Below are 26,704 nucleotides of genomic sequence, written 5' to 3'. Positions count from 1 at the left end.
CTTGCAGTGTGAATACATTAGGCAGGCAGAAATAGGCCATCAGTTATTTACTTATATTGGGTCTGGCTATAAAGACAGTGCATGTGATTGATTTTTACCCTCTTTAATAGGAAGGCTTCTGTGGATGGAAGGACAGCTTCTAAATGCTTCCTGAATATGAGTGGCTGACCTGAATTTCTAAGATAAATGCCAAATGGTACACTTCTTAGTTTTCACAGAACATTAAATAAAGCTAAGAGCAGATGAAAGAGAGCTGGATTACCATGTTCACCGAACAAATCAGTACCACTGCAGGTACTTGTGTGTATAGAGCACTTGCAAATTTCAGAATAATAAACTGATCCTGGGAAAATCCTACAGATGTACTTACTCCAGTGCTCAGTTGTCTGATGATCATGGATTTCATAACAGCTAGTACTTTGTGGCTCTTTCTAGGAGATGCTATTTTTTTCTTGTTTGATTGGATTTGGTTCTTCCTCAGAATTAAATGGAAATGATCGATGCAGCTAATTTTTATTTCCTATAACTAACATTTCCTACAGCATTAAAAAATATTTTCGGTATTTAGTCATTAACTGGTTATGGTTTTACTGTGTCGTATCACTGCTTTTACTTCAGGAGGCTCAATAAGGCAGATAATCCTTCTCCCCTTCACGCTCCTCTTTGAAGACTGCTTCACAGGAACGCAAGAGCTGTGAAAGCCTTGCAGTTGGTGGAGGGACAATCCCCCAAGATGCATGAAAGGAGTTTGCGATGTGGATTTTCAGTTGTTCTGAGGTGTAGTTCTAAGGTTTTTCACAAACTAGAGTGATGCTTTATGCCACGGGCTATACTAGTTCCCAAAGCTGACGATTCACAAGAGTGGGAGGGTGGCTGACAGCCACCTTAGGGCTCTGCTGGTGGGCCACGTCTTTTTGTTATAGTACAGCCATGGGCATAAAAAGAGACTTGGGCTGATGTATTATATCTAGCTGTGAAAACTATGAATAATGGAGTCCCCTTTTAAAACAGGAGGGATTTGTCTTACACCACCACAATTATTTGCTCTTCTTCTGTCACATATTTTGCATTCTTGAGCGTATACTAAATACCCTGGAAACATTGCATGAGACCATGTGGGCTGTTTGAAGATGCAAAGCCTGCTGGAATAGTGCTGGGGGACTGTGGAAATGGAGGGAGCCAGACTTTGTGCGTTCCTGTCCGCAGTGCTTTTGGGGAGCTGACTTGAAGAGGACTGTCCCCTGACAGCGCCAGGACATAGTCTTTGAGAAATCTGGTTAGAGGTCCAGAACAGGGCCACAAAGTAAGACCTGCCTGGTCCTCTTTTATTACTGAATACTCTAGTACAAGACACAGCCGACCTTAAATTGGAGACAGATGTCAAGACCTGAAGTGTCTCTGGTCATGTGCAGAGCTTTATAGACATCCAGCTGATTTCACAAGCATAAAGGTAGGTCCATGCAGATGCTTAGAGCAAGTGGAGGTGTATTTCTAGGACACCTTCATAAATCAAGCACTGTTCTGCAGATTGTAGCACTGTTGAAGTTAACAGGATAATATGGAAAAGTGTTGTAAATCTGAAACACTGCCCAAAATGACAATTTGGTCTCCTTTAGTGCAACTTGGTAAGTTTGTCATGCACTGCACCTGTTTTTATTTAAATATTTAAGATAAATGATATAAGAACTGACAAAGATTCACAAGTATCTGAACATTTGCGATGTTTTCCCAAGTGACCTACTCACTGAAAGCAAAATGTACTTCAACTTTGACCTGTACTGAAAGAAAGTTGATGCTGGCAGCTCACCAAATTAAACAACAAAAGTGAACCTTGATGCTGGCAACGCTTGATTGGTAAGTCCCAGTATATATAGATCCATATGCAAATAGAGATCTTTTATTTTCATTAACAGGAAAAATATTTTGCTTTCCCCGCATGATAGTGATTCATGCTGGTAAAAATCCTGGTGGCTTTCTCAAATGTTTCTGATTTGAACAGTGCTAATAATTTCTGTTTGAAGTATGAACCAACAACAGCACTTTTGACAGCTGCAGCATCTGCTGTCATCGTATTTATTCTTCATCAAAGCTTAGAGAGCGTCCAGACACACCTGGCTTTTAACATTTCGTTACTCAACAGCTACGTTTTACAGATTCTACTGGAGACCATCTAATGTTTCTGTGTTCATCACAGATGTAGAAATCAAACTTGTGAATAGCAGTTTTGGAGTTCGAAGCGTAGCTGTTGAACACAATGGTCCTTTTATGATCTCTGTTCTTAATGAGTTACATTGACAACATGACTGCCATCCTCAGCCACACACCTCATGAACAACCCTCGGCAAAAGTATATGCCGGCAGCCACCCAGCTGGACAGCAGCTTGGCAAAAAAGGACCTGGGGGTCCTGGTGGACACCAAGCAGAATGTGAGCCAGCAACAGGCCCTTGCTGTAAAGAAGGCCAATGGTATCCTGGGCTGCATTAGGCAAAGTATTGGCACCGTGTCAAGTGAGGTGACCACTCCTTCCCCTCTGCTCAGCAATGGTGTGGCCACACTTGAGTACTGTGTTCAGGGCTGGGCTCCTCAGTACAGAGAGACATGGACATACTGGAGAGAGTTCAACGAAGGGCCACAAGGATAATTAAGGGACTGGAGCACCTCTCCTAGGAGAAAAGGCTGAAAAAGCTGGGAATATTCAGCCTGGAGAAGGCTCGGGGGGATCTCATAGAATCATAGACTGGTTTGGGTTGGAAGGAACCTTAAAGATCATCTCGTTCCAAACCCCCTGCCATGGGCAGCGACACCTTCCACCAGACTAGGCTGCTCCCAGCCCCATCCAGCCTGGCCTTGAACACTGCCAGGGATGGGGCACCCACAGCTGCTCTGGGCAACCTGTGCCAGTGCCTCACCACCCTCACAGTGAAGAATTCCTTCCTCATATCTAATATAAATCTACCCTCTTTCAGTTTAAAGCCATTCTGCCTTGTCCTATCACTACATGTCCTTGTAAAAAGTCCCTCCCCACCTTTCCTGTAGGCCTCCTTTAGGTACCGGCAGGCTGCTCTAAGGTGTCCCCAGTCTTCTCTTCTCGACTGAACAACCCCAACTCTTTCAGCCTGGCTTTATAGGAGAGGTGCTTTTGCCCTCTTTTTGTGGCCCTCCAATCATCTTCATGGCCCTGCTCTGGACCTGCTCCAACAGGCCCACGTCTTTCTTATGGTGGGGGCCTCAGAGTTGGATGCAGTACTCCAGGTAAGGGTCTTACAAGAGTGGAGTAGAGAGGGAGAATCGCCTCCTTCGACCTGCTGGCTGTGCTACTTTCAATGCAGCCCAGCTGTGTTTAGCTTCTTGCTCACCCCCACACTCAAGTCTTTCTCCTCAGGGCTGCTCTCAATCCACTTTCTGCCCAGCCTGTATTTGTGCTTGGGATTGCCCTGGCCCATGTGCAGGACCTTGCACTTGGCCTTGTTGAACTTCATGAGGTTTGCATGGGCCACCTCTCTAGGCTGTCAAGGTCCCTCTGGATGGCAACCCCCACCTCCAGCGTGTCGACCACATCACACAGCTTGGTGTTGTTGGCAAACTTGCTGAGGGTGCACTCAATCCCAATGTCCATGTCACAGACAAAGATGTCGAACAGCAGAAGTCCAAGTACTGACCCCTGAGGAACGCCACTGATCACTGGTCTCCACTTGGACATTGAGCCATTGACTGCAACTTTTTGAGTGTGACCATCCAGCCAATTCCTTACCCACTGAGTGATCCAGCTGTCACATCCTTGTCTCTCAAACTCAGAGACAAGGATGTTGTTGTGGACAGTGTCAGATGCTTTGCACAAGTCCAGGTAGATTGTGCCAGTCACTCTTCCCTTATCCACCAACAATGTAACCCTGTCGTAGAAGGCCACCAGATTTGTTGGTCATGATTTTCCCTTAGTGAAGCCATGCTGACTGTCACCAACAACCTCCTTATTTTCCCTGTGCCTTAGCATGGTTTCCAGGAGGATCTGCTCCATGATCTTGCCAGGCACAGAGGTGAGACTCCCCTTTTTAAAAATGGGGGTTATGTTTCCCCTTTTCCAGTCAGTGGGAACTTCACTGGACTGCCATGACTTATCAAATATGATGGAGTGGCTTATCCACTTCATCCACCAGTTACCTCAGGGCCTGCAGATGCACTTCATCAGGTCCCATGGACTTGTCCACCTTCAGGTTCCTTAGATGTTCTTGGACCTGATCTTCTCCTACAGTGGGCGGTTCATCAATGTCTATAAATACCTGAACGGAGGGTGCAAAGAGGATGGAGCCAGGCTCTTTTCAGCGGTGTTCAGTATCAGCACCAGAGGTGATGGGCACGGCCTGCAACACAGGAGGTTCCCTCTGAACATCAGGAAACACTTTTCTCCTGTGAAGATGACCGAGCACCTGGCACAGGTTGTCCAGAGAAGTTGTGGAGATACTCAAAAGCTGTCTGGACAGGTCCACATGGCCATGCTTGAGCAGGGGGGTTGGACCAGATGACCTCCAGAGGTCTCTTCCAACCTCAACCATTCCATGATTCTGTGATTCTAAGAAATCCAATGGAAAATCAACTTCTGGATCTCCTTCCAAAAGGCTTGTCATGGCAAAGAAAGGCAGGCTGTTCCATACATAGCATGAAACTTCCTAGCAAGATGTTAAAAAACAGTCCCTAATTCAATACACATCAAACTAAGTCCTTCTAAAACTTAAAAATCTCCTAGCCTATCAACTGCGTTTTTTTTTTAAGATGCTGACTGTGGATAACTGGCTAGCTGAAAAAGGTCTCATAGACATAGTCCAGCCGGCTGGACAAAAATGCACATCGCTCGCAGCTTATCTGAAGTAAAGCAAAATACACTGTCTTTGGCTGTTCTTGTTACACAGTAACAGGAAGATTGCGGTGGGAAAAGAATGTTGCAGGTGGGAACAGAAAACTACAGAAGAGAAACTAGGGGCGGGCTTGGTATTTAGGCAACTAACCAATAATGAGCTTAACTTTTGTAATATGTATGAGCTAATTATTACAAGGCATAAAAGGTGACTGTAAGGCACAATAAACGAAGTCTGCTGATCACTCATATTGAGTGACCGTGTCTTCCCTCCATCGCAACAGCTGACCATTAAGATGCTGACTTTTTAACAACAGTTTAGGATGTTCAGTGCTTGATAGTTATACCAAGAAAAAGCAAAGATAGCCATCCTTGGAAATGGGCCATTACAGACCAGAACACTGATCATAAGGAATTTGTGCAAAAGGAAGGTCATGCTTGTGACCAAGGAATTGGAAAGAGGTAGAGTCATATACACGTTTTCATGTCAGTGATGAAATGAAAGGAGCTATTGCTTTTTGATACTGAGATGAACAATATGCTATCCAGGATCTAATGAAATGTGGATGCTGTATTCATATTCAAGGTGGTTTCAAAATGTGCTCTTGGATATAAACCAGTAATATAAATCTTGGAGGGATGCCTATCATTTGCCAGTCAGACAGGATTATAGTCTATAGACAGACAGATGGCAACATAACTGAGGCCTATCAATGGCTCATCAAAACATCGTGCAAAGTAATCACCTTCCAACTTAGTACGTGATTACAAGTTAAAATACAAACTTATAAAAAGCAGAAGTAAAAACCAGTCAGATGTAGGCAGAAGGGTTTTAAGTGTCCTTGCATGTCTGCAGTTCTGGTGTCCTCATATGCAAATGAACATAGATCTAGAAAACACAGAGGAAGGGGAGAGAAATTATGAAAAGCATGGAATGGCTTCTTTATGAGGAGAGATTAAATAGACTAGGACACTTCAACCTGGAGAAGAGATAAGAGAGAGAGTATGACAGTGATCTGTGAACCCAAGAATGACTTGGAGAAGGTAAATGCAGCAATTATTTTTACATTACAAAACTAGGGGTTACCAAATGAATACCAGGTAGCAGGCTCAAAAGGAACAGTATTTTTGCACAATGTGTAATTAAAGTACAGGACTCTGCCACTGGATGGTCTGGAAGCCAAATATAAAGAATTGCAAAAAAAGATTCCATGAAGAAGTGCAACAAAAGTCCCTCAAGACTTGAGCAGTCCCAAAACTAAAGCTAGCTGACATCTGTGTGAAGGGATTGTATATCAAAACAGTATTCATGTATATTTACTTTGGTTTTGTATTTTTCTTTCCCTAAATAAGTGTGGAAATTTAGCCAGAGATTAAACTTGGGTTTAGACAGCAGAGTAGCTATCCCAATAAGAAGCATTTAAGCAGTCAAAAAAATTTCCTGAAAATGGCCCTTAAAGATTTTAGGGCTAGCTTCTAACAAAAAAACTTAAAAATGTAAGAAGCTGGGTATTTGTCGTGATGGAGGGAAGACACAGTCACTCAATATGAGTGATCAGCAGACTTCGTTTATTGTGCCTTACAGTCACCTTTTATGCCTTGTTATAATTAGCTTATACATATTACAAAAGTTAAGCTCATTATTGGTTAGTTGCCTAAATACCAAGCCCGCCCCTAGTTTCTCTTCTGTAGTTTTCTGTTCCCACCTGCAACATTCTTTTCCCACCGCAATCTTCCTGTTACTGTGTAACAAGAACTAGTGTATTTTTGCTTTACTTCAGATAAGCTGAGAGCGATGTGCATTTTTGTCCAGCTGGCTGGACTATGTCTATGTGACCTTTTTCAGCTAGCCAGTTATCCACAGGTATTGCGCTCCATCTGGCCTTGCTCTGAACCAACAAAAATAACATGAGTTAAAGCCATGATTTCCAACAGGCAAGCTGTATGTGCTATTTTGAATATGAAGCCTAGGGTACATAAGCATTTGGTGACTGCAGCATTCACATCATGAAGTAATTTTGCATCGATGGATGGATGACTAGAATTTAACCAGATGTTTGCATTAAAGCAAATCTTTACCAAACAGGAACCAAATGCATATTACAAACTCATGACTATCCATCACATTATAGTATCACCTAAGTTTTTTTAATATTCGTTGATCACCACTAGTTACTGAGATACTTGATATCAAGTTTTGGAGGACATTAAAAAAATCTCTCTGAACACATAACAAACCTCCTTCTGGAAGAAGGAACTTTGACGCAAATAGTGGCAAGTAGTAGAAACAAATATTCTTCCATTGGGTAGGATGTGAAATAAAGATGTATTACAACCTTAATGTCTTCAACATTTATGTGGGATTTACTGTGAGACAAATCCTGAGGTGCAATGATAAGGTAGAAGGAACGAAGACTCCTAACTTAATATGTTTTGAATATATATTAATGACCTGATATGTTTTTCTGAACAAACTCTGGCATTGTTAGAAACAATGGAGAATACAGAATATCCATTAATATAAAGAAAATACACATACACTGTGCAAAGGCTTGAAACAAACATTGTAATTAGTGAGTTGGTTTCTTAAATCAATAACCTGCAGTCACAGATTGCCTACTGAGAACCCTTTTCCAAAATAAATTTAAGGAAACCAATAGCTCACGCACACGGCTCATTTTTTAAATGTAAGTTTGGAGAAGTACCGTAACCTGAAATAAACATATATTTGACAATTGAAAATGAATGCTTTCCCCATTGGAACTTATTCACTGTAGATAAATGAATTAATGAAGCATGTCTGAAGATGACTGAATCTTCTGAGGCTTCAGAAGATTCTTGCATTTCTCCTGTGCAGAAAAAAGTCAAATTATTTTATCATACATTCCCATTGCAAACTAACAAACAAAAAAGTTCTCTTTTAGGAATCCAACAGATGGAAACTTTATTACTTAAGTCAAATCAGCCACAGATACAGGCAGAACCTTGAAAGTTTTGATGACAAAATAGATAGGCTATCCTGGGAGCGACTAGCCTGAAAGATGGGTTAAAGGGTGCATGACAGGTTAGTAGAAGATAAGTCTCTAAGTGTTCAAAATTCACAGTAGACTAAGCTTGCCAGGAGAAAGTTCTGTTGAAGGTTGATTCTTTTAGACTGTAACAGTACAACTTCAGTTGAAAATCCAACAGTGTAACTTCAGTGGAAAATCCTCTGGAGCATTATGTCTTACTTTAAGATAGGACAACATTCTTTCCCTTCTTTCCCCCCTCCAACAACCCTATATTAGGATGTTCAAACAGTGAAAATTCTAAGTTCAGGAATTATAGGAGCTTTTATTGTACAAGTCTAAAATACTTAATTTCAGAGGAAAGGTTTAGAGTATAAGGATTCTGAGCATCACTTTAGAGTGGCCTGGAGCTCTGATTATGGTTTTCATTACAGAGTACAGCAGAAATCTATTTTAGTGCCTTGATATATTTGATTTCCAAAGATTAAAAATCTAAGGAAATACAGAAAATAGTGTTTTCTTTTAACATGGATAAGAACATTTACTTCTAAGCAGAGGACTTCTAAATCCATGCTGCTTCACGTTGTTTCACTATGTGCATTTCCCTCATGTTTATTTTGCTTGTTGGTGAAGCTGTTAAGAAATATTCTCACCTACAAGAGCGCACAGAGAAGATGCAGTGTTACTGTGGAATCCACAGAAAGTGGACATCAGTTTCAGGCAGTAATCTGTAATGAAACGATTAGTTACCGATGACACTTCAAAGGTTGATCCATCATTACCGTTGATTCTCACATGGCGTTTTGAATAGTTGTTTCAAATGGGGAAAAACATTTGAACTCCTTGAAGCTGACTGGCTTCCAGGAGGCCGAGCTGCAAATCACTGACAAGCCGAGCTGTGTCAAGCACTGCTGAACTCTTGACTCCCACCCTTCTTTTCACTTTTTGCTTATTAATTATTATTAATAACTAAGTGTTATTTAATAATTAAGTGTTATTATTAACTGCCCTGTGCTTCCAATGCCCTGTCCAAAGCCAGGCCCCCCAGCCTTGCCGAGGGTGGCTAACATCCTTTACGAGCCATCAGACCTGGGGCTGCAGCACACCCAAGGAGCAACACTAATTCCCATAAGGCAGGACCCGTAAGGTGGTCTAACAGCAGCTGCTCCTGAAAGGCTCTGAAGGGAAAATAAAAAGGATACAAGTTAATTTTCTAGCGCTGGAAGGCAAACAATAATTACTCAGCGCTTTGTTACTGTGGGAGCTTGTTGCACACGGTGAGGGACCAGCTGCCGGCTCTGCCCCAGGCCTGCTGCTGGCGGTGGGGGCTGGAGCTCCTGCACGCCGTGGCGCGGGAGCCGCGCAGGGCCACGGCGGCACGGCCAGGCCCGGGTGCCCAGGAGGCAGCGGGCAGCTCTGCGGACAGCGAGGCCTGAGGCGGCCGGGGGGCGCCGCCATGTCGTGAGGCAGACCTGCGGCACCTGCCGCACGCAGGGGCGGGCCGTGTCCGCGCCCATGAGGCGGCTCAGGCATTGTACAGTGCGGATGCTTAAGGGGGTTCCTGTGCCAGCGAACGAAGGAAAGCACGGGCCGTAAACCGGGATGCATCACAGAGCCCGCCATAACACACCCAGCCTGGAGGACCCACCCTGCCGCGCGCAGGTCTTGTCTTTCCGCCTGGTATCTATGGTTCGCTCCGTCGAGGCGCGGCCCGTTGGGCAGGGCGCATGCGCCGCGCCGTTACCGGCCGGCTCCACAGTGGCGGAAGGGCGAGCGGAGAGCCGGCGGGGAGATGGACGGCGTCGGCAAGGAGGAGCTGGGTGAGGCGTGCCGTGCGGCCCGGCGGCGGGAGCAGCCGAGGGGCAGCGGCGTAGCGGCTCGCCGCGGGGTAGAGAGGAGGGGGGGTGGGCGTGAAGAGCGGCCGGCCAACTCCCCCCCCCTCCCCTCGGAGCGGAATGGTCCGGCCCACGGGGGGATGCGCTGCAGCCCTCAGCGCATCGAGGCGGGAGGGATAAACCATCCCACCTGGGGGAGGGGTGAGCCCACTTGTAACGGCCCTCCGCGTCAGGCGGCGGCGGCCGGGGCATCCGGAGCGCACGGCGCCGGGGCGGGTGATGAGGGCCTGGCGCCTCGAAGCCGGCCTGGCCGCACTTGGGGCCAGGCGGCGCGGAGGGACCGCGGGGCCTTTCCTCCTGCCGCGGCCTCCTGGGGGAGGGGAACGCGGCCGGGGGCTGCGGGCAGCGGGGGGTGGGCAGGTCCAGCCCCGCCTGGCAGACCCCCGCCGCGCCGGGCGGCCGGGCAGGCCCCTGAGGGCCTCAGCCGCACCTGGCGGGCTCTCGGGTTCAGTGGGAACTCAGGGGCCCGCATAGAACTTTGTGGAAATACTTTCTCTTTGCATCGTTTGGTGATGCTTTTATCTATGGTGGAAAGCAGAGGCGGTTTTTTTCTGTTGCTTCTTCGTGGTTTGTGCCCCCCCCCCCCCCCCCCCCCCCCCCCCCCCAGTGTGTGTGTGTATGCATTAGCAGTGTTAATTGCAGATTAGTCTTCGGACCTTTAAATCTGACTGTGGGAGGGCATATACACGTTCACCTCTTAATTTGTCTGTCTGTAGATGGATGACTCGTAGCAGGTGTCGTCATAAAGCGTAGCTTATTCTGGGCTGGACTGGGCAGGCTGAAAATCTTATCTCAAAGCAGTGTTCCACTGTAATTTGAAGAATTTGGCCTGTCCAGTGTTAATGATGGCAAGCAGGAGTCGTGCTTCCGATTTTATTTTCCCGGGGCAGATCCATCTTGCAATGGGAGATTGCCACCTCCTGAGAAAAAGTGGTGGTAGAAATAAAAATTATCTTCTTTTTTTTTTTTTTCCCTAAGGTTCTCAGAACCCTTATAACCAGAATTTTTTATGGGAGTAACCGTTTAAAAATACAGATCAGCCAGCACCTGGTAAGATTTCAACAGAGCCAAACCGTGTAAAAAAAATCTGAGTACTTAATAAAACTTGTCTTACCTATGTGTTGTCGCTTGAAAGTGTGTTAATCCTGTAGGAATGTGTGGCTTGGTCTAGACAGGATAGTGGATTATTTAAGACTAACATCTTTCCAAACAAATGATCTGTTGTGGGTTGGGGTAAAAGTGCTTCTTTGAAAGTGTGTAATAAACTATGGAGACCTGTGTACGCTTTGGTTTAATAACTCAAGTGTCTTGGTTTATTAACCTTCTGGATTTGACAGTTACAATGCAAAAGCAAACAGTTTTTCCTGCTTCCTGAGTGGCATGATTCAGTTTGGCTTAGAAATAAGTGTTCTCAAGATTAATAAATTCCACCATAAAGCAGAATAAATCTACTTTATTAAGTTACAGTCTGTAATGGAGAGGAAATAAATGACATGAAGTTATATTTTCCCATGAAAAAAGCAGAATGATTCAAATAACTGCACCAAGCATAGCTTTGAAGCTCTTGAAAAACAACAAAAGCTAATGCAAACTTTTACTATTCTGGAAAATGTATTTAATAGACATTTTTAAACCAGATGAGTTTTGCTTTTTAATTTTCATTCTGAAAAATACATTTAGTAGCAAAAAAGGAGTGGTTTTTTGTTTGTTCTTGTGTCTCTTTTATTCAGTAGGAATTGTGGTAGTAGAAAATAAAAAGGGAGCTCACTTGTGTATGGTTGAATGGGATTATCTGTTACATCCCCCTTGAACTTGAAAAATGTACAGAAGTTTATAAATCTGGACCTGTGTGCTCCTAGCACTATTATACATAGTCATACTGTGTTGATTATATTTTCTTTGGTGGTTGTGGAGGCATGTGACTGAGTAACGTGGCAGATCCTGCCAAATTCACATGTGATTCGTGGATGATGGTGTACTTTCCAGTTTGATGCCTTCTGGAGACATGCTGGGAAGGTTTATTTGTAGGCTGAAGTTTGGGGAGTGGAGAAACAGATATTTCTTTCTGTGGTTGAGGGAGTAACAGCGTTCTGGGGTGAACTGCGTACTGAACCAGTTGTAAATTCTGAAAATAATTAGTGGCAGTGTTTTCTTTGTAACTAAATTTTTCCTGAGAGTCCTGGTTCAGAACACTGAATTGAAAAGTGTTAAGATGATAAAACTGACTATCTGTAAATTGAATGCCATTTCTGGGAATACCAAGCCTTTCATGTTGTCACAGTTGTGGTTGCCACCTGATACTGATGTGTTTTCTGTGTTATGCTGTAGTGATGTCTCCTTGACTGTGTCTGCTGTTCAGAGACTCAATCACTAATCTTGTCCCTTAAGAGCAGCCACAGGCTTGGTTAGGTGACAGAGGTTCTGGGTATGCCCTCTAGATCATGAATATAGCATTCTATAGCCTGTGAGAAAATACTAGCATAAACCCACATTTTAGGCTAATGTAAAGGTTATGTGGTTCTGATTTTTTTCTTTTATACAGCAGGCAAAACAGCTGCTTATTAAATTGAATCTATACCCCTATTGCAGAGACACTGTGTCACACTTTTAAAATAAAAAAATTTCACAGGACTGCAAATCTTGTGCTGCGTTTCTGCACAATAACATGCTAACGCAGCCAGAAGCTGACTGAGCAGTGAAGTATCTACAAGACCCCCTTTGCCTACTGCTTTTTGTCAAGTGTTTAATATACATGTGAGGTGGTGGTCCAACAAGACCTGTATGTTCCTTTTCCCATAAATGAGTAAAAACAGCTGGTGTAAACAATTATAAGTTATATCTTGTCCTCCAAATCTTTTCATGCTTATATGTCAAATCCAGTTCTCTCTGTTTGGTGCTACTGACTTCAAAACCCTCAAGGAAAAAAAAAAGTATCATATTGCTAAATTTGATTTGGAAAAGGGGTTTTAGATAGGAGGTTGGGGGGTGACCTTTTCTGAAGGAACAATGGAAGATGGTATTTGGCTTTGTTTTTAATATCTCCTTAGCCTTTAACTTGCTATGCAGCCCTAGCAAACTGCTTCACCCTTTTGTCGCTGTTTCTCCCATGAAATGAAAATGATGGAGATTAGTTTTATCCCTTGTGGTGTTAAGAGGTTCAGTTAATTTCAGAAATGTTAATTGCTCGAGCAGTATAGAAAAATTAACTAAAGTTCTCAGTGAAAATGCATTTCTTTGCAGAGCTTTTGAACCTAAGGACTACTTGAATATGCTATAAAAGCTCTAGAATTAAGGACATTTACTAACAGCTCAAAGGTTTCTTTGGCATTATGTCCCTAAATGTTGGCAAGATGCTGGGTATTTCTGAGATAGAAAATGACACTTGAAGATACAAAAATAGTGGAAATAGTGGTGATAACAATTGAAACGCTGCAGATTTAATCTCATTATGTAACTAGTGATTGACTAGTGATTGGAATTGATCAGGTGTTTTTGAGGATACAATGCTGACATTTATGCATGCTTATAGTGTGATGCGTAATGAATGTCTCTCTCCAGTAGGTTGAGGAATCAGTTTAACATTGCTGTGGTGATTCTGGGAAAAGCTGAAATGCATTTCATGTTGCCTTGCTTGATAGTGGTAGTACTTGCGGAGCTTTCTGGCATCCTGCTTACGTGGGTGTCCACAGAAGAAAGTGGAAACAATGACAGATATTTAAAGAACTGTTAAAGACAGCATTTGGTCAGAAAAGATTTTTGTGGTACGAGGAGAAAAGGAATTCGTAGTAGCTGAGGGAAAGACGGTGCTGAAAATTGGCTGGTACTTTGGCTAAGTACAAACAAAAGGGTGTGGAGAAGTGAATTTCCAAAGTCTTAGTTGTGCTGAATAAAGATGAAGCAGAATTTTCAGTGAGTCCTGTGACTGAGGACTGGAGTGGATCATTAATAGCGTATGGTGTTTGGACATGGTCTGGACAGCTTGGTGGAGCATGGACCTAAGGTAGGCTGAGGTGTGCTCTGCACTGTATCCTTTGTGAGACAGCAGGAAGCCAACTTCACCTCTGACGCAGGTATGGCATGCATATGCTGTTCTTGTAGCTGGAGTGTGAGATCACGTTTAAACTGCACATACTGAACCTCCCTAGGAAGGAATCAAAGTGAATGTGTGTATTCTGTGCTGATATTCTGGCAGTGATTGTGGTGTGATTTCCAGAAGAGTTAATTTCAGGCTTGGTCTAAGTAGCTACTCTTCTGCTTTGTGGGGCAGGGAAAGCTCAAGCTTTCTTGCCTGGTGTGCTCTAGACCACAAGTTTGGACCCATTAAACTCAGGTGACATAAAAACATGTCACTGTGAGCATGGACTGTGCAGTGGGGACGTAGCCACAGTATTCCAACAGTGGAGATGGATTATCAAATGAAAACCCATGCTTAGAAAGTCGCATGATCCAAACCTCGTGCTGTGTCTTAGTACCATTACTGTTAATGGATTCACGTTTTAGGCCAAAGCTATACACCAGTCATGGGATAAGGGAGGAATGATGGGGAATAGAGGCAATTCAGGGGCATTTATGTTGCTAGAATAGAGACCTTACAGCATTGCTGAGTATTTGATGTAATACAGTATTTCAGGGGAACCTGTAGTAAGCGTAGTTATCGCAATATGAGTTGGTGCTGATTGCTATTACCTGTGTTTTAAAACCCTTTTATGGAATTTATTTTCACATGAGCTATTATGTTAGAATAGGACCAGCAAACTGCCAGCCTGGGTGTACAGATAGGAAGTGGATATTCTGAGATCGAATTTAAGCTATTTCTAAGAACATGGGTGAACAGTCAATCTAATCTACTCCTGTTGCCCAGGACTGGTACGCTAAAGGATGGTTGAAGACGTTAAAAGGTACTGTTATCATGGTTATGTACTGGTCCCACAAGACAAAAAATGTACATAATTCGATGTAGATTTGAAAGGGTTATTGTTCTGTGGAGTTTTACAGGCATAGAGTTCCACTGGGTGCTTGGTCTAAAATAATGTTCTTTCACTCTGTATTCAGTTTCTTCAGAAGTAGTCTTGGATTTCTACTGGTTTTTCTGCTGACCTGCAAATATATTTTAGAGGCAAGAGATTTAGTCTGTAGCGGTACACAGAACTTCTCAAGACTTACTATGACCTATATACATAAATGACATAAAACATTAATTTGTGTTGTATGGGGTAAGATATTTAACAATAGTAATGCTTTTCTTTATTGCTGTCTACATTAAATTAAAATTTGTTGCTTTGAATCTTGTTTTTTTATTAAATAATTTCTTTTTTTTCCAGGCATACACTCAGACAAATAATTGTCTACATCATAACGGTTAAAATAAATGCCTCTCATCTGGTAGAAAAGGCCAGTCATAGAACATAATTAACTAGCCTCCTACTGTGCTCCAGTTGTGTGCAATTTTGGTGCTGTTGTGATCAGCTACCACCTCAGTGAAAAGTGGATGGCAGTGATCTTGGAGCTTTGGAAGGCCTGGCTGTATTTTTGAGATATATTAAATTAACTTTTTTTTTTCTTTTTGCGGATTATCAGTTTGATCAGCATTTTAGAAGTACAGCAGTGTGGTAAACTAATAGCAGTAAAATCAGTTACACAATGCAAATACTTTGCAGTGAAGGTTGGCAAAGATTGTATCTGTAAAAATAAACATATTCAAATGTTTATTTTAATTGAATTCAGGTTTAAAAAGTTTTTTAGTGGCACTTTCTTTCTCTGTGGCCAAGTAGACCCATTTTCAATGTTTAAGTAAGGTGAAGTCCTCCCTTCTCTCTGGAACAGCTGGTACTACGTTCCTCACATAAGGAAATTCCCTCTAAAAACATGTTTTGACACTTAATTGGCTTGACATGTGAATGTTGTCTGGCTTCTTCCACTTAGCTGTGTTTGAAAGAAGCATAGTTTAAAAAATCCCAAGATCCTGCTATCCTAGTAACCCTTACTGACATTCAAGTCTTCCGTTCATTTCAACCTGTAGACCAATGATGATGGACAGGTTAGCATGATGTGTAATGACAGCAGAATGTAGGTAACTGTAGCGTGTTGTAGAAGGTGGTAATGGGTGCAGAAAATGTTCAATTCTTGCATATAGTGACTACAGAATAGCAGCTACTCCTTCCAAATAGGAGGTTCCATGGTATTGGGACTCGAAGTTTTCTATGAAATGTGTTGCCTTGTACATTGAGCCACTTTGTAAATAAAACTTTAATGTGGTCTTCAGAGTGAATAGTTTTTGTGATACATTGCCTTTCTGTCCTTATCAGTGATAGCTCATGGCTTTCAGCTGGGAAGGCAATTGAGTATGAAACTGAGATGTTCTATTGCATAAGTGACACTAATAAAATAGCAGAATGGTGTGGGGAAACAAATAACTAATACCTCCCTAGGACTTGGAAATAAATATTCAAACCACCATGATAAACGTATTTACACAGCATTTTTTCCCTGGAAGGATGGTCAGGTACTTAGCTTAAGCCACTTGGATAAAAAAGTGGGGATATATTAAAATCCCTGTTGCCTTCCTTTCTGGTTAAGATGATGGTGTAGTGTGGAACACCTTGTGGTGAAGAAGGAGCACAACTATGCTTGAAGCGGTCTGAAGTTGGAATAAGAAAATACGCCGAGTGCACCTGCTGACAGTTGTTTTTCTCAGTTGTGAGGTTGTGTGCTGTGCTGTAGTTCAGAGAGCTCCACTCTGATTTTTGGCAGTTTTATGGGTCTTCCTGAATCTCGTCAATGAATCGTGAGATGGCAGACTGGCTGGACAAAAGTTCAAGTACAAGAACCAAAAGGCGTAAGGAGAAGTTACAAAGAAGATTTTATAGACATTTGTACTTTATGCAGAAAAAATGAATAGTTATGAGACTGAGAAGGAATGTAATGTCATGGAGGTAAATGCACAAGGGTGAAAGCGATCGAACCGTAAGTATTTATGTGTGATTTCGATTTGGAGATAATTTAGTGGATCTAGCAGAGAGTGAAAAGATGAAAAAGAGGAACTTGTTGTAAAAGTTGTGTGTGCTTGAAGATCATTTATATGGGAAATCATTTAAGTGAAAGCTCAAGAAACAGCATGAGGACAAAATATTCCATCACAAAAATCCAAGCCCAGTAAAGGTTAGCGTATGCAACTCATGCATCGCAATAGTTTTTCTTATGGAGGGTTACTTTTACTCACTGTGTTCCAGCAGTATATGATTGGAAATGCAAAGTCTCTCCTCCTGTGAATTTTAAAAAAGGACTATTACGATACTGTTGTTAGCTTAGGAAGTGGCATAAAATTGCACCATATTGTGAATTTCCTCTGTTCAGATTTCATGAGATAGTACCCACCTGGAGTACTGCATCCAGCGCTGGGGCCCCCAACACAAGTCCAGAGGTGGGCCCTGAAAATGGCCAGAGACTGGAGCACCTCTCCTATAAAGCCAGGCTGGGCGAGTTGGGGTTGTGCAGCCTGGAGAAGAGAAGGCTCGTGGGAGGTCTCATTGTGGCCTTTCAGTACTTCAAGGGGGCTTCTAAGAAGGATGGAGAGAGACTTTTTGCCAGGGCCTGTAGTGAGAGGAGAAGTGGGAATGACTTTAAACTGAAAGAGGGTAGACTTAGGTCAGATATAAGGAGGAAATTTATTATGAGAGTGGTGAGACACTGGCACAGATTGCCAGAGAAGCTGTGGGTGCCCCATCCCTGGCAGGGCTCAAGGCCAGGCTGGACGGGGCTGGGAGCGACCTGGGCTGGTGGAAGGGCTTGGAACTAGGTGATCTTTAAAGGCCATAAACCTTTTAAGGTTTATATTGACTACAGGTATGGACTGAAAGAAACCTTTGCGTAGAACCCCTTCTGGTGGCAAAGCTGGTTATCTTTCTTTTCGGTCAGTATAGTGGGTCACACGGTTGGGTGCAATGTTAGGAGTAAATTGTGTGGTGAAAATTCTTTGTGAAATATACTTCCTAAAAGCTGCATCATGCTCATGTAGGTATCTCCTTAAAACTCAAATTTACTATTACCAGTAGCAAGCAGAGTAGTAGTCTACTACCCAAGTGTCCTGCTGTTTCTCCAGGAGGTGTCCCTGAAAAGCACAGTGGTTACTGGTATTTCAGATGGCAAAGGATTTTTTTCCCCCACAAGAATTAATGTCTTGGAAGTGGTGAAATATTCAAGACGGTGTGTATGGTATGAAGGCTGGAGAGGCAGGAACAGGCTCATCAGTTGGAGGAGAGGCTGGCTTTTTGGAGTGGATTGCTGGTGTAAATCTAGTGTGAGCTTTCTTCCTGCCTCTTTGAGAATGCTTATGCTTTCACTAACGCCGTCGTCTCAGTCCTGAACGAAGATCGGGATGTGAGTCAAATGAGGAAGAGATGAAGAAAAGGGGTGACGGTCAGACATTCAGTCTCATAGGTGAAGAGGCTGGCTTCTCTCTCAGTGATGGTTCAGTCTGGAAAGACAGCATCTCCTCCATTTCTTGGGTTATCTGTCATCCTGGTTATCATGGTCTTCCATGACAAGTAACAGTGAATTTAAGGAAAATGGGACAGTATGCATTGCCTGACCTGCATGTATCTTCATTCTATTCCATTAATTCTTACATCCAGAAATGCTTTGCTTTTTGTCATAATCAGTCAGCTGTTGTGTGGGACAAATGAGCTTATGGCTCAAGATCAGAGGTAAAGCTAACCAGGGGAATGGCATGGTGAGTGTCTGCTACAGACCACCAAGTCAGGAGGAAGAGGTGGATGAAACAACTGGAAGAAGCCTTCTGTGCACGGGTCCTAGTTGTCATGGGGGACTTTTACCACCTAATTCCTCCCAGGGAGGCCATATGTTAGGCCTAAGGAATTGAGGATTTTTTTGGAGTGCTTGTAGGATGATTTCTTTCATGCAAGTGCTCAATGAGTCAGCTAGGGAAAATGTGTTCCTGGTTCTGCTGCTCACGAGTATGGAAGATGGTGGATGGCAGCCTTGGCTGTGGTGACAATGGGTGATGAAACTGAAGATCCTGAAAGTAAGGAAGACAAGTTCCAGATTAAAGTACACTCCATGAGGATGAATTTATGCATGTTCTGGTCATCTTGGTCAAGAGTGTAGTAAGAGTATAGTAAATGTTTTCCACTCTACTGTTACAAAATAAATAGAACAAAAATAAGAACTAGATACTAGATTTTGTTTATCTCTAATTTACACAGAGAAGAATTTTTTTTAATGATGTAACCTAGAATTTACATAGATGCTATGCATTAGTTTCTAAATAGCTACTAGTTTATTTTCCTGCCAGAGTAGAACCCAGAAAAATTCAGTGTGTTTTGCCAGTCTGATTGTGCTGTTCTTTGGTGACGAAGTTCTTTGACAGTGTCTGATGGAATACCAATAACTAGGGAAAATAGACTTGTACGTGAACTTCTTTGAAAGTTCTCTGAATATCTCTAAAACTTCTCTCTGTTGAAGGTTTTGATACTGAAATCTTGTTCTATGGTGCTTTAAATTTTTGTTTGTTGGTTTGAAGATGTGAATGAAACCTACCAGTTATTGTAAGTATGTGTATTTTGCTTTGGGCTTCTTTGGTACGGTGTTTCACATGTGTGTTTGGAGTTTGCTGAAGCAATCAGGACTGGTATTTACATAGATTACAGAATAAACAAAACCCATAAAACCACTCAAAAGCAATCTTACTTAAGGACAGCTTGCTTTGAAGCAGTCCTTCAGTAAGCTACAAAACTACTTCACAGGAAAAGTTAGAAATGACAAATGTTTTAAAAAAAACCCAACTTAAAAAAAACTTAACACAGTAGGTGAACTGAGGAGGATTAGATTGTAAACTCTTCAGGGCAGAGGCTGTTTTCTTAGTTTTTGTTTCCATAGTTGCTTAGCAGTTCTAGACATGACAAGTTAAGTAATTATGAGAGCTTGGATAGCGATAACAATAACCCCTACATGTCTAGATGGCTTTCGGTGTGGGCAGAAGAATTTAGGAGGGAAAGAATAGCTTGTTTTAGAAAGATTCCTATTACTTCAGAAATGAGGGAAATGCTTGAGTATGTCTAATCCATTCCTAGAGGACTACCTTTGCGATCAGAAGAAGGGTTGGGATGGGAAGCTGGATGGAAAGTAAAATGGGATTTCTATAAAATTCAAGAGTCTTGAGTATGATGTAGTTGCCTGGTAAACAGTGTGGAAGTATGTGTATACCGAACGAGTCGGTAGCAGGCTGGAATGGAGGAAGAGAAATTCACTTTTCTCTCTTGACGTCTGTTGTGGACGGTCACCAGTGCTGTTTGTCCTAAGAGTTGTGTCAATCCCGTCACGCTGCTAAATAGGAACCTTATTGCTGCATGTTGTCATTATTGTTTAGCATTACAAACAGCATCCTACAAAACTGGAAAAGTAATTTAATGATGGTTTATTTCATATGTTGTTGAATCTCATGTGATCACAGACTTTGCACACTTGTAGTTTGGCTTGTTCCTAGTGACAACACTTCAGATCATTAGACTCAATATTTTGAAAAAATGAAAATGAGCCTTATCATTTGCCCACTGGGTAAAACTTCCAGCATCAGCACTTGGCTTCCTCTGCCCCCTCTGAGGACAGACTTTTACTCCAGTACTAGGGTATGCAGGTCTTGGTGAGCGTGGAATGATCTCAGCAGTGGCTCAGAGCTGGGAGAGGGGGGTTGTAGCATCCTCGAGAACTAGTCAGCACAGTGCCGTGGGTGTAGCGGGAGGGAACTTCTTTGCTGACCCTACTTTTGATCAATTCATGGACTATATGTCATGCAGTGACAGATGACTCAGTCTTGACTTGTATAATTAGAATATCACTGAGTATGAACATGCTTTACAGTGTACTTTATGACTGAGTCTCTGACCTCTGATTTTGCTCTCCGCTGGGCATTCTTGCTTCTGACAAGTGCTTTCATTACTGGCTTTCAACTTCATTGACAGCAAATTCAGATGACCCTTTGCTGTTTTCTGGAGAGTTTGAGCTATATGCTTTTAATTTCAGTAACCTGGATAAGCTGCCTTCTGCTTTATAGTATATATTATCTGCAGTTCTTCTGTGGAAACTCCTCTTGCTTGGGATTGTCTACAGTGCCCTGCTGATGGGTCAGACAGCTTCAGGGTTTCATAAGAACCTTCATGAGTTGTTCAATGGCTGTGGTGGGTTGACTCTGGCTGGCGGCCAGGTGCCCCCCGAAGCTGTTCTGTCCCCTCGGCTGGGTGGGGAGGGGGATACAAGGAAAGCTCTTGGGTGAAGATAAGGACAGAGTGATTGCTCACCAGTTACTGTCATGGGTAAAACAGACACGACTTGGGGGAAATAAATTAACTTATTGCCAATTAAACAGAGCAAGATAATGAGAAATAACCCCAAATCTAAAAAGCACCTTCCCCCCACCCCTCCCTTCTTCCCAGGCTCAGTCTCACTGCCGGCACCTCTGCTCCCACCGCTGCGCTGAGGAACGGGGCTGGGGTCAGCTGAAATCTGCCCGGCCCTGCCCCGGGGGGCTGCGGGGCTGCCGCTCGCCCCTCCCGGCCCCCCTCGCTGCCGCCGCTGTTCCCCCCCGCGGGGATTTTTCCCCTTCTCCCCGCGGCGCTGCCCCCGCGGCTGCGGGGCTCGGCCTCGGCCAGCGGCGGGCCCGGCCTGGAGCCGGGGGGCAGCGGCTCTGCCGGCCGGGGGGAGCTGCCCGCGGCACCGACACCCGGGCACGCAGCCCCGGTACGCTGGCTGGTTTTTCCGTCTTCGGTATTTCCTGTCTGGTTCTGTGTGTGTATCTTTTCACAGGAAGTACAAATTTTGATCAGATTGACCATAATAACTCCCCCAAATAAAACCCGTATTTGGCAGGTTCATATCTATGGACTTTACAGATGTCAGTTGACCGTACCTTCTGTTAAATGTATTTCCAGTTTCTCTGGCGTTACAGATTTCACAGCTATTCAGTTAGCATCTCTATTTTCCTTACAAAATATATAAGGTTAGTCCGGTTAAGTTATTTAATGGTCATTCAAACTATAAAATATTTTTGCTTGCTGAACTGTGAAGCATGCTTTAATGCACCCAATATCTTTTGTGGTATTCTTCAGTGTTTTCAGAGTTCCCTAAATAATGCCTTAATTCCGTAAGGTGTGCTCTTGCTTGCTTAGAAATACTCAGTAATACTTTATTTTTTTTTAAATAGAAAATGTTAGATTTGTAGGGATTTCTTTTTTTGGTGAAATTGATGACAGTTGACACTTATCCAGTATATTTATTGAATGGATACTGTGGTAGGCAAGTGAAAGGTGAATAATCTTTTTTCTCTTGGCAGAATTTGTTTTGCTTAACTGTAATAATTTTAAAAAATGGTTATAATTCGACCAACATTAAACTGGCATAAGCTGTTCATTTTGCCTGAAAGGCACTTTTATTCACTGCTGGCTGCTTGCTGTTGCTTGGCGCTGTTATTTAGCAGGGCAGTGGAATTGCATTTGTTGGCTGTGGTGGCAGTTCATGCTACTTTAAAACGTTCATGAAATTGCAGCTTTCAAAGCATGCAGCCTAATTTCTTTATGTTGGTTCTCCCACTGTCCCCGCTGACTGGGGACGTCTTCTGTGGTACCTCTCTTACCTGTCCATTTTGGGATGGATGACTCTGGGGAGTGCCCTTGCTCAGCCCTGATTAGAGTAGACTAAATGCTTAGTTTTGCAGTAGCTAATGGTGAGTAAGATGAATCTCATCTTTTTGGAACAATGGATGACTTTTCTGTTGTGCTTTGTTGTATTAACTTGCAAAATGATCTAAACCATCATCATTTTGATGATAAAGAGTTGTTTTTCTTAATGAAAAAGTGTAGTGTTTTCCCATAATAATAATAATAATGATATGGATAATGAGATGGTGTGCCACTTTATTTATAGAGAGACTTTCCTGTGGGAACTTGTGCTGTGTGTTATCTATCTGCCTGAGTCAGATTTATAGTTAGGAGCACATGTAAACCTCATGGCATGGGAAGTTTTCATCGTGTTTCTACTTCATAAACTTCTAAAGTATGTTTCTAATGCTAATGTGGTGCTAACTCTGTTGTACAGACATGGAAGTAATGAAGCCTTTAATTGATGAACAAAATTCAGATGGCATCTCAGATGAAGAGCATGAAAACAATTTCCTGCCAGTTGAGAAGCATTACCAGCTTGTTAATGAAGAAGGCATTACGTATGTATTACTCTTAAGTATTAGCTTGTTAAAATTTGTTGCCTCTGACTTGTTTCTCATGAGTAGAACTCTTAGGGGGTTTTCTTGCACCTGCAGTACAATTTTGTGGTTATACATCAGGACTTCACATGGTTCTGGCAAAAAACAGCCCACATTGAGTAGGTTGTCTGTTCTTTGGAAGCTAACAACGTACTGGTCATAAAATATTCCACGGTGCTCATTTGTGAAGTGATTGGGTCACTCAAAATCCCAGCACTGTTCAAAAAAGGTTCTGATTTCTTTATGAAAAAATAAAATCAACTTCACATGCCTTTGGGAGTGATCTGTTAAAGTTTAGTTAGAAGACCTTGCAAAGGTTTGGTTTTGGTGTTTTTTTTTTTTTGGTGTTTTTGTTTTTTTTGATAAAGCTCTGGCTGTCAGACGTGTTTTCTGGTAATTGTTTTGAATGTTACTGTTTCTAAAATAGCATTGATGAAATTTGGTGATTTTGACTCTGAGGCAAGAGGACAAGAAAATTGCACAGAAAATAACCTTTTACAAGCTGGAGGAAGGAACTGAAGATATAACTTGTATGTAGTATTTGAATGAGCTTGCATGTAAAGATAAGAACATCATTTGAATGTGCTGGACATTCTTTAAAGTAGCTGGACCACTTCAAAGTAGTTGAAGCTCACAATTTATCCCTTTTATCAGGAAATGACAGAGGGTGTGGCTTTCTTTTTGCCCCTTTTTTTTTTTTGACTGCTGCCCCCCCCCCACTTCTAATGTGACTTTTTTTTTTTTTTTTTTTTAATCCTCAGGTTTATACAAACACTTACGCACCTCCTCAAGGGAAACATTGGAACTGGGCTTCTTGGTCTTCCTCTTGCATTAAAAAATGCTGGCATTGTGGTAAGAATTCAGTTATTTTTCATAGATTAGAAAAATTATCTAGAAAGATCTACAGATATGTGCCTGGCCTGAAAAAATAAAGTCTTGATACTTTTTTTGTTTGTCACTACCAACTTCAACAGTCATGTTCCCTTCTTTTCTCTTTAGTTAGTACTGAAGATGGAGATTATTTTTTTTTTGTTACTGCTTCAGCCTGAAGACTTTTTAGCATGTGTTATATTTTTCCTTAGCCAAAGTGTTTTAGTCTGGCAAACCCAAAAACTTTGTCAGCAAAAAAAGATTTTTATTCACTCTGACTCCTATGATGTCTCCTGGGAATTGTTATTATGGGGTTGTCTTATCTTTGCCCAGACTTCTCTAGAGCCAGGTTGTTTGTCCTAGGATGCAGCATCAGCTTGCTAAATCAGTCTTGTGTTTCTGCAGAAACAGGGTGTAGCACAGCTTGTTTATACCAGGCAGCAAACAATGCATTTCCTAAGGCAAGGTAAATTTAATCAGGTGAATTTTTCACCTTACAAAAGCAAGTACCTTCTGTGAAAACTTTTGGTCAGAGTTCTACCCTGAAACAAATTTAATTTGAAAATTATCTAGAACTTCTATAGTAGAAGTTATCAGTGCTGTGTTTTGGGTTTGGTTGTTTTTTTTTTATATACTGCAGATCAAGTCTTATTAATGTAAGGGAAAGAAACTTTCATTGTTGTTGCCACTTTAAAATGGTTCAAACCACTGTTTTGAATTGTGCAGTATGTGCAGTCTTCTCTCTTGACAATTTTTTTTGACAAATATCTTAAGCTGTTAGAGGAGTGAAGTTGTTTATGCCGATTTGGTATATATGGCTTGATCGCCCTGGAGTAACCTTCTGTCAAGTAGTGAACTAAAAGTAGGGAACGCCAACGCCATAAAACTCAGAAGCAAATCCTCTGAGGGGAAAGGAATCCAGATGCGTAAATTTTAAAATTATTGATTTATTTGTTGCAGTGTGAAATTTTTGCATGTACAGATTTTCCCTCAGGATATTTTCATGAAAAATTCTGTTTATCTCCTGTGTCCTTTTTCTTTTTCTTTTTTTTTTTTTTTTCTCTATACCAGATTGGACCAATCAGCCTTGTGTTCATAGGAGTTGTATCTGTTCATTGTATGCACATCTTGGTACGTTGCAGCCACTGTCTATGTCAGAGGTAAATGTGGAGCTATTCATTCTGTTGCTGAGTTTGAGTATTATTTTTTTGTTTTTCTATTTTGATTTTTGGCTTAATGAATGTCTTGATGCTGTAGCAGTTTCTTCTCTTCAGTTCAGAATCTTGTACTTGAAAGAAACAACACTCAAATTTTTATTGTGCAACTATAAATGATAGCTATGCTTTGTGCAATACTGTTTTAATACATTGAAAAATTATTTGTTCTCCTCTTATACACAAAATGAAGTTGTTTTAACTTGTGTTGCCCAGTATCCTGGTCCCTGTCTCTGCTGACAGCTAACCAAGTCTTTCTCATTGCAGTTTTAATTGCTTAGCTTCAGTCTGTTAGTCCGTCTTTATCTTAATAGCTTTCTTCATTGCTTTTGAATCCTCATTGTTTTGAAAAGTGTCCAATTTATAAATACCCAGGTTTTGAATTCTTTATAAGAGTAAAAGATAAACTGAGAAATGCTGTGATACTTTCATGATTATATGTGAGCTCGGTCTCTTTGGATTGTGACAACTTGATTCTTCAAAATTGTAGTGCTGAAGGAATGTGTTAAAGTGATGGTAGTGAGCAGATGAACGCTAGATACTCCTCCAAGTGAGATGTACAATACCAGGGGGAAGCAGTTACTCAATTTGACTGATAGAGTATTTTGATTAATAGTGACTTTTATTGAACACTTTTATCTTCCTGTCAGGTGGTAAAGAGAAGCAGTGGGAATGTCTTGTATTTAAAAAGTGCAATGAAGTTTTTGAACTGAGTAGAAACACAAAACAGTTCATGTCCCTGTAGCTGGAAAAACTGTCTATCAGTTTAATGTGATATTGTACTGTGAAGGCATCCTGTCATTCCTGAAGTCTTTGCTTTTTCCTTTGTAGTCTTGAATGGCCTTTTAAGACGTACATAAAATTAACATCACTGAAACAATTTTGATTGACTGCTTGTCCAGGAAGATCTGTTGAATCCTGTTGAAGTTCTTTGTGACTTGTAGATTTGAGATTACTTAAGATATTATAAGAACCTGATCTTGGATTAGAAACTTGTGACCAAGAAACTTGTTTTGTAAGAAACTGATTTAGTACTGTTGAACTAGGGGGAAGCCACATCGTGGTTGACATGCTTGCAGAGTGCTGAATAGCCCTTCCTGGGGAAAGAAGCCCAAACCATACCTCTAAAATTCAGCAGCTGCACAATGGTGCCAGAGATGATTACTTACTATAATCCTGGGAAGCCACCAGCGTTTTCAATGCGGGGATCTAGGCTCTCATAGTTTCTGGTAACTCCATTCTTTCTTCACTCTTCAATTTCAGGATGAAAAAATCCTCGCTGGGGTATAGCGATACAGTTAGTTACGCCATGGAGGTGGGGCCCGTGACTGCTCTTCAGAAACGAGCTTCTTGGGGACGGTAAATTTGCATTAGAATTTAATTTAATAAATTTGTTATTAAAAAATAATGGCTACACCTGGAATGGTTAGGAGATTTCCTTTTCACTAAGATGCTACCTACATGATGAATGCGTTCTCCATGCCTGAAATACTCTGATGCAGTGTTATTTGTTATTTCCTGCAGCCAGCTAGTAGCAGTGACATGGGAGGATTGCGGAATGTCTCTCTCTGTTAGGCATTTCAATTTTCAGGTCTACGAG

At 42.0% G+C, this 26,704-nt stretch overlaps 1 protein-coding gene across 8 annotated transcripts in view; it reads left to right on the top strand.

The window, feature by feature from the left end:
* Positions 1 to 9,516: 9,516 nt before the first annotated feature.
* The window catches only part of SLC36A4 (solute carrier family 36 member 4), a 112,737-nt gene continuing 95,549 nt past the window's right edge, over positions 9,517 to 26,704 (top strand). For 4 of the 8 annotated variants that reach the window (XR_013926075.1, XR_013926076.1, XM_080375611.1 and 1 more), the window contains exons 1-5: positions 9,517 to 9,678; positions 22,858 to 22,981; positions 23,782 to 23,872; positions 24,962 to 25,050; positions 26,368 to 26,463. Coding sequence is in view for 6 of the 8 variants with exons in the window: in XM_080375611.1 (XP_080231737.1) it covers positions 9,651 to 9,678; positions 22,858 to 22,981; positions 23,782 to 23,872; positions 24,962 to 25,050; positions 26,368 to 26,463 (428 nt within the window). In the remaining 2 variants the exon portion in view is untranslated. Of the gene's footprint in view, positions 9,684 to 9,732; positions 10,804 to 22,857; positions 22,982 to 23,781; positions 23,873 to 24,961; positions 25,051 to 26,367; positions 26,464 to 26,704 lie in introns of those variants that run through there. The other 4 variants (XM_080375612.1, XM_080375613.1, XM_080375615.1 and 1 more) reach the window with 4 other exon arrangements.

Source organism: Falco punctatus, assembly GCF_963210335.1.
Source record: "Falco punctatus genome assembly, chromosome: 2".
Classification (NCBI taxonomy): Eukaryota; Metazoa; Chordata; class Aves; order Falconiformes; family Falconidae; genus Falco; species Falco punctatus.
Note: the sequence above shows the minus strand (reverse complement) of the source record. Positions and strands in the feature narration are given on the sequence as shown.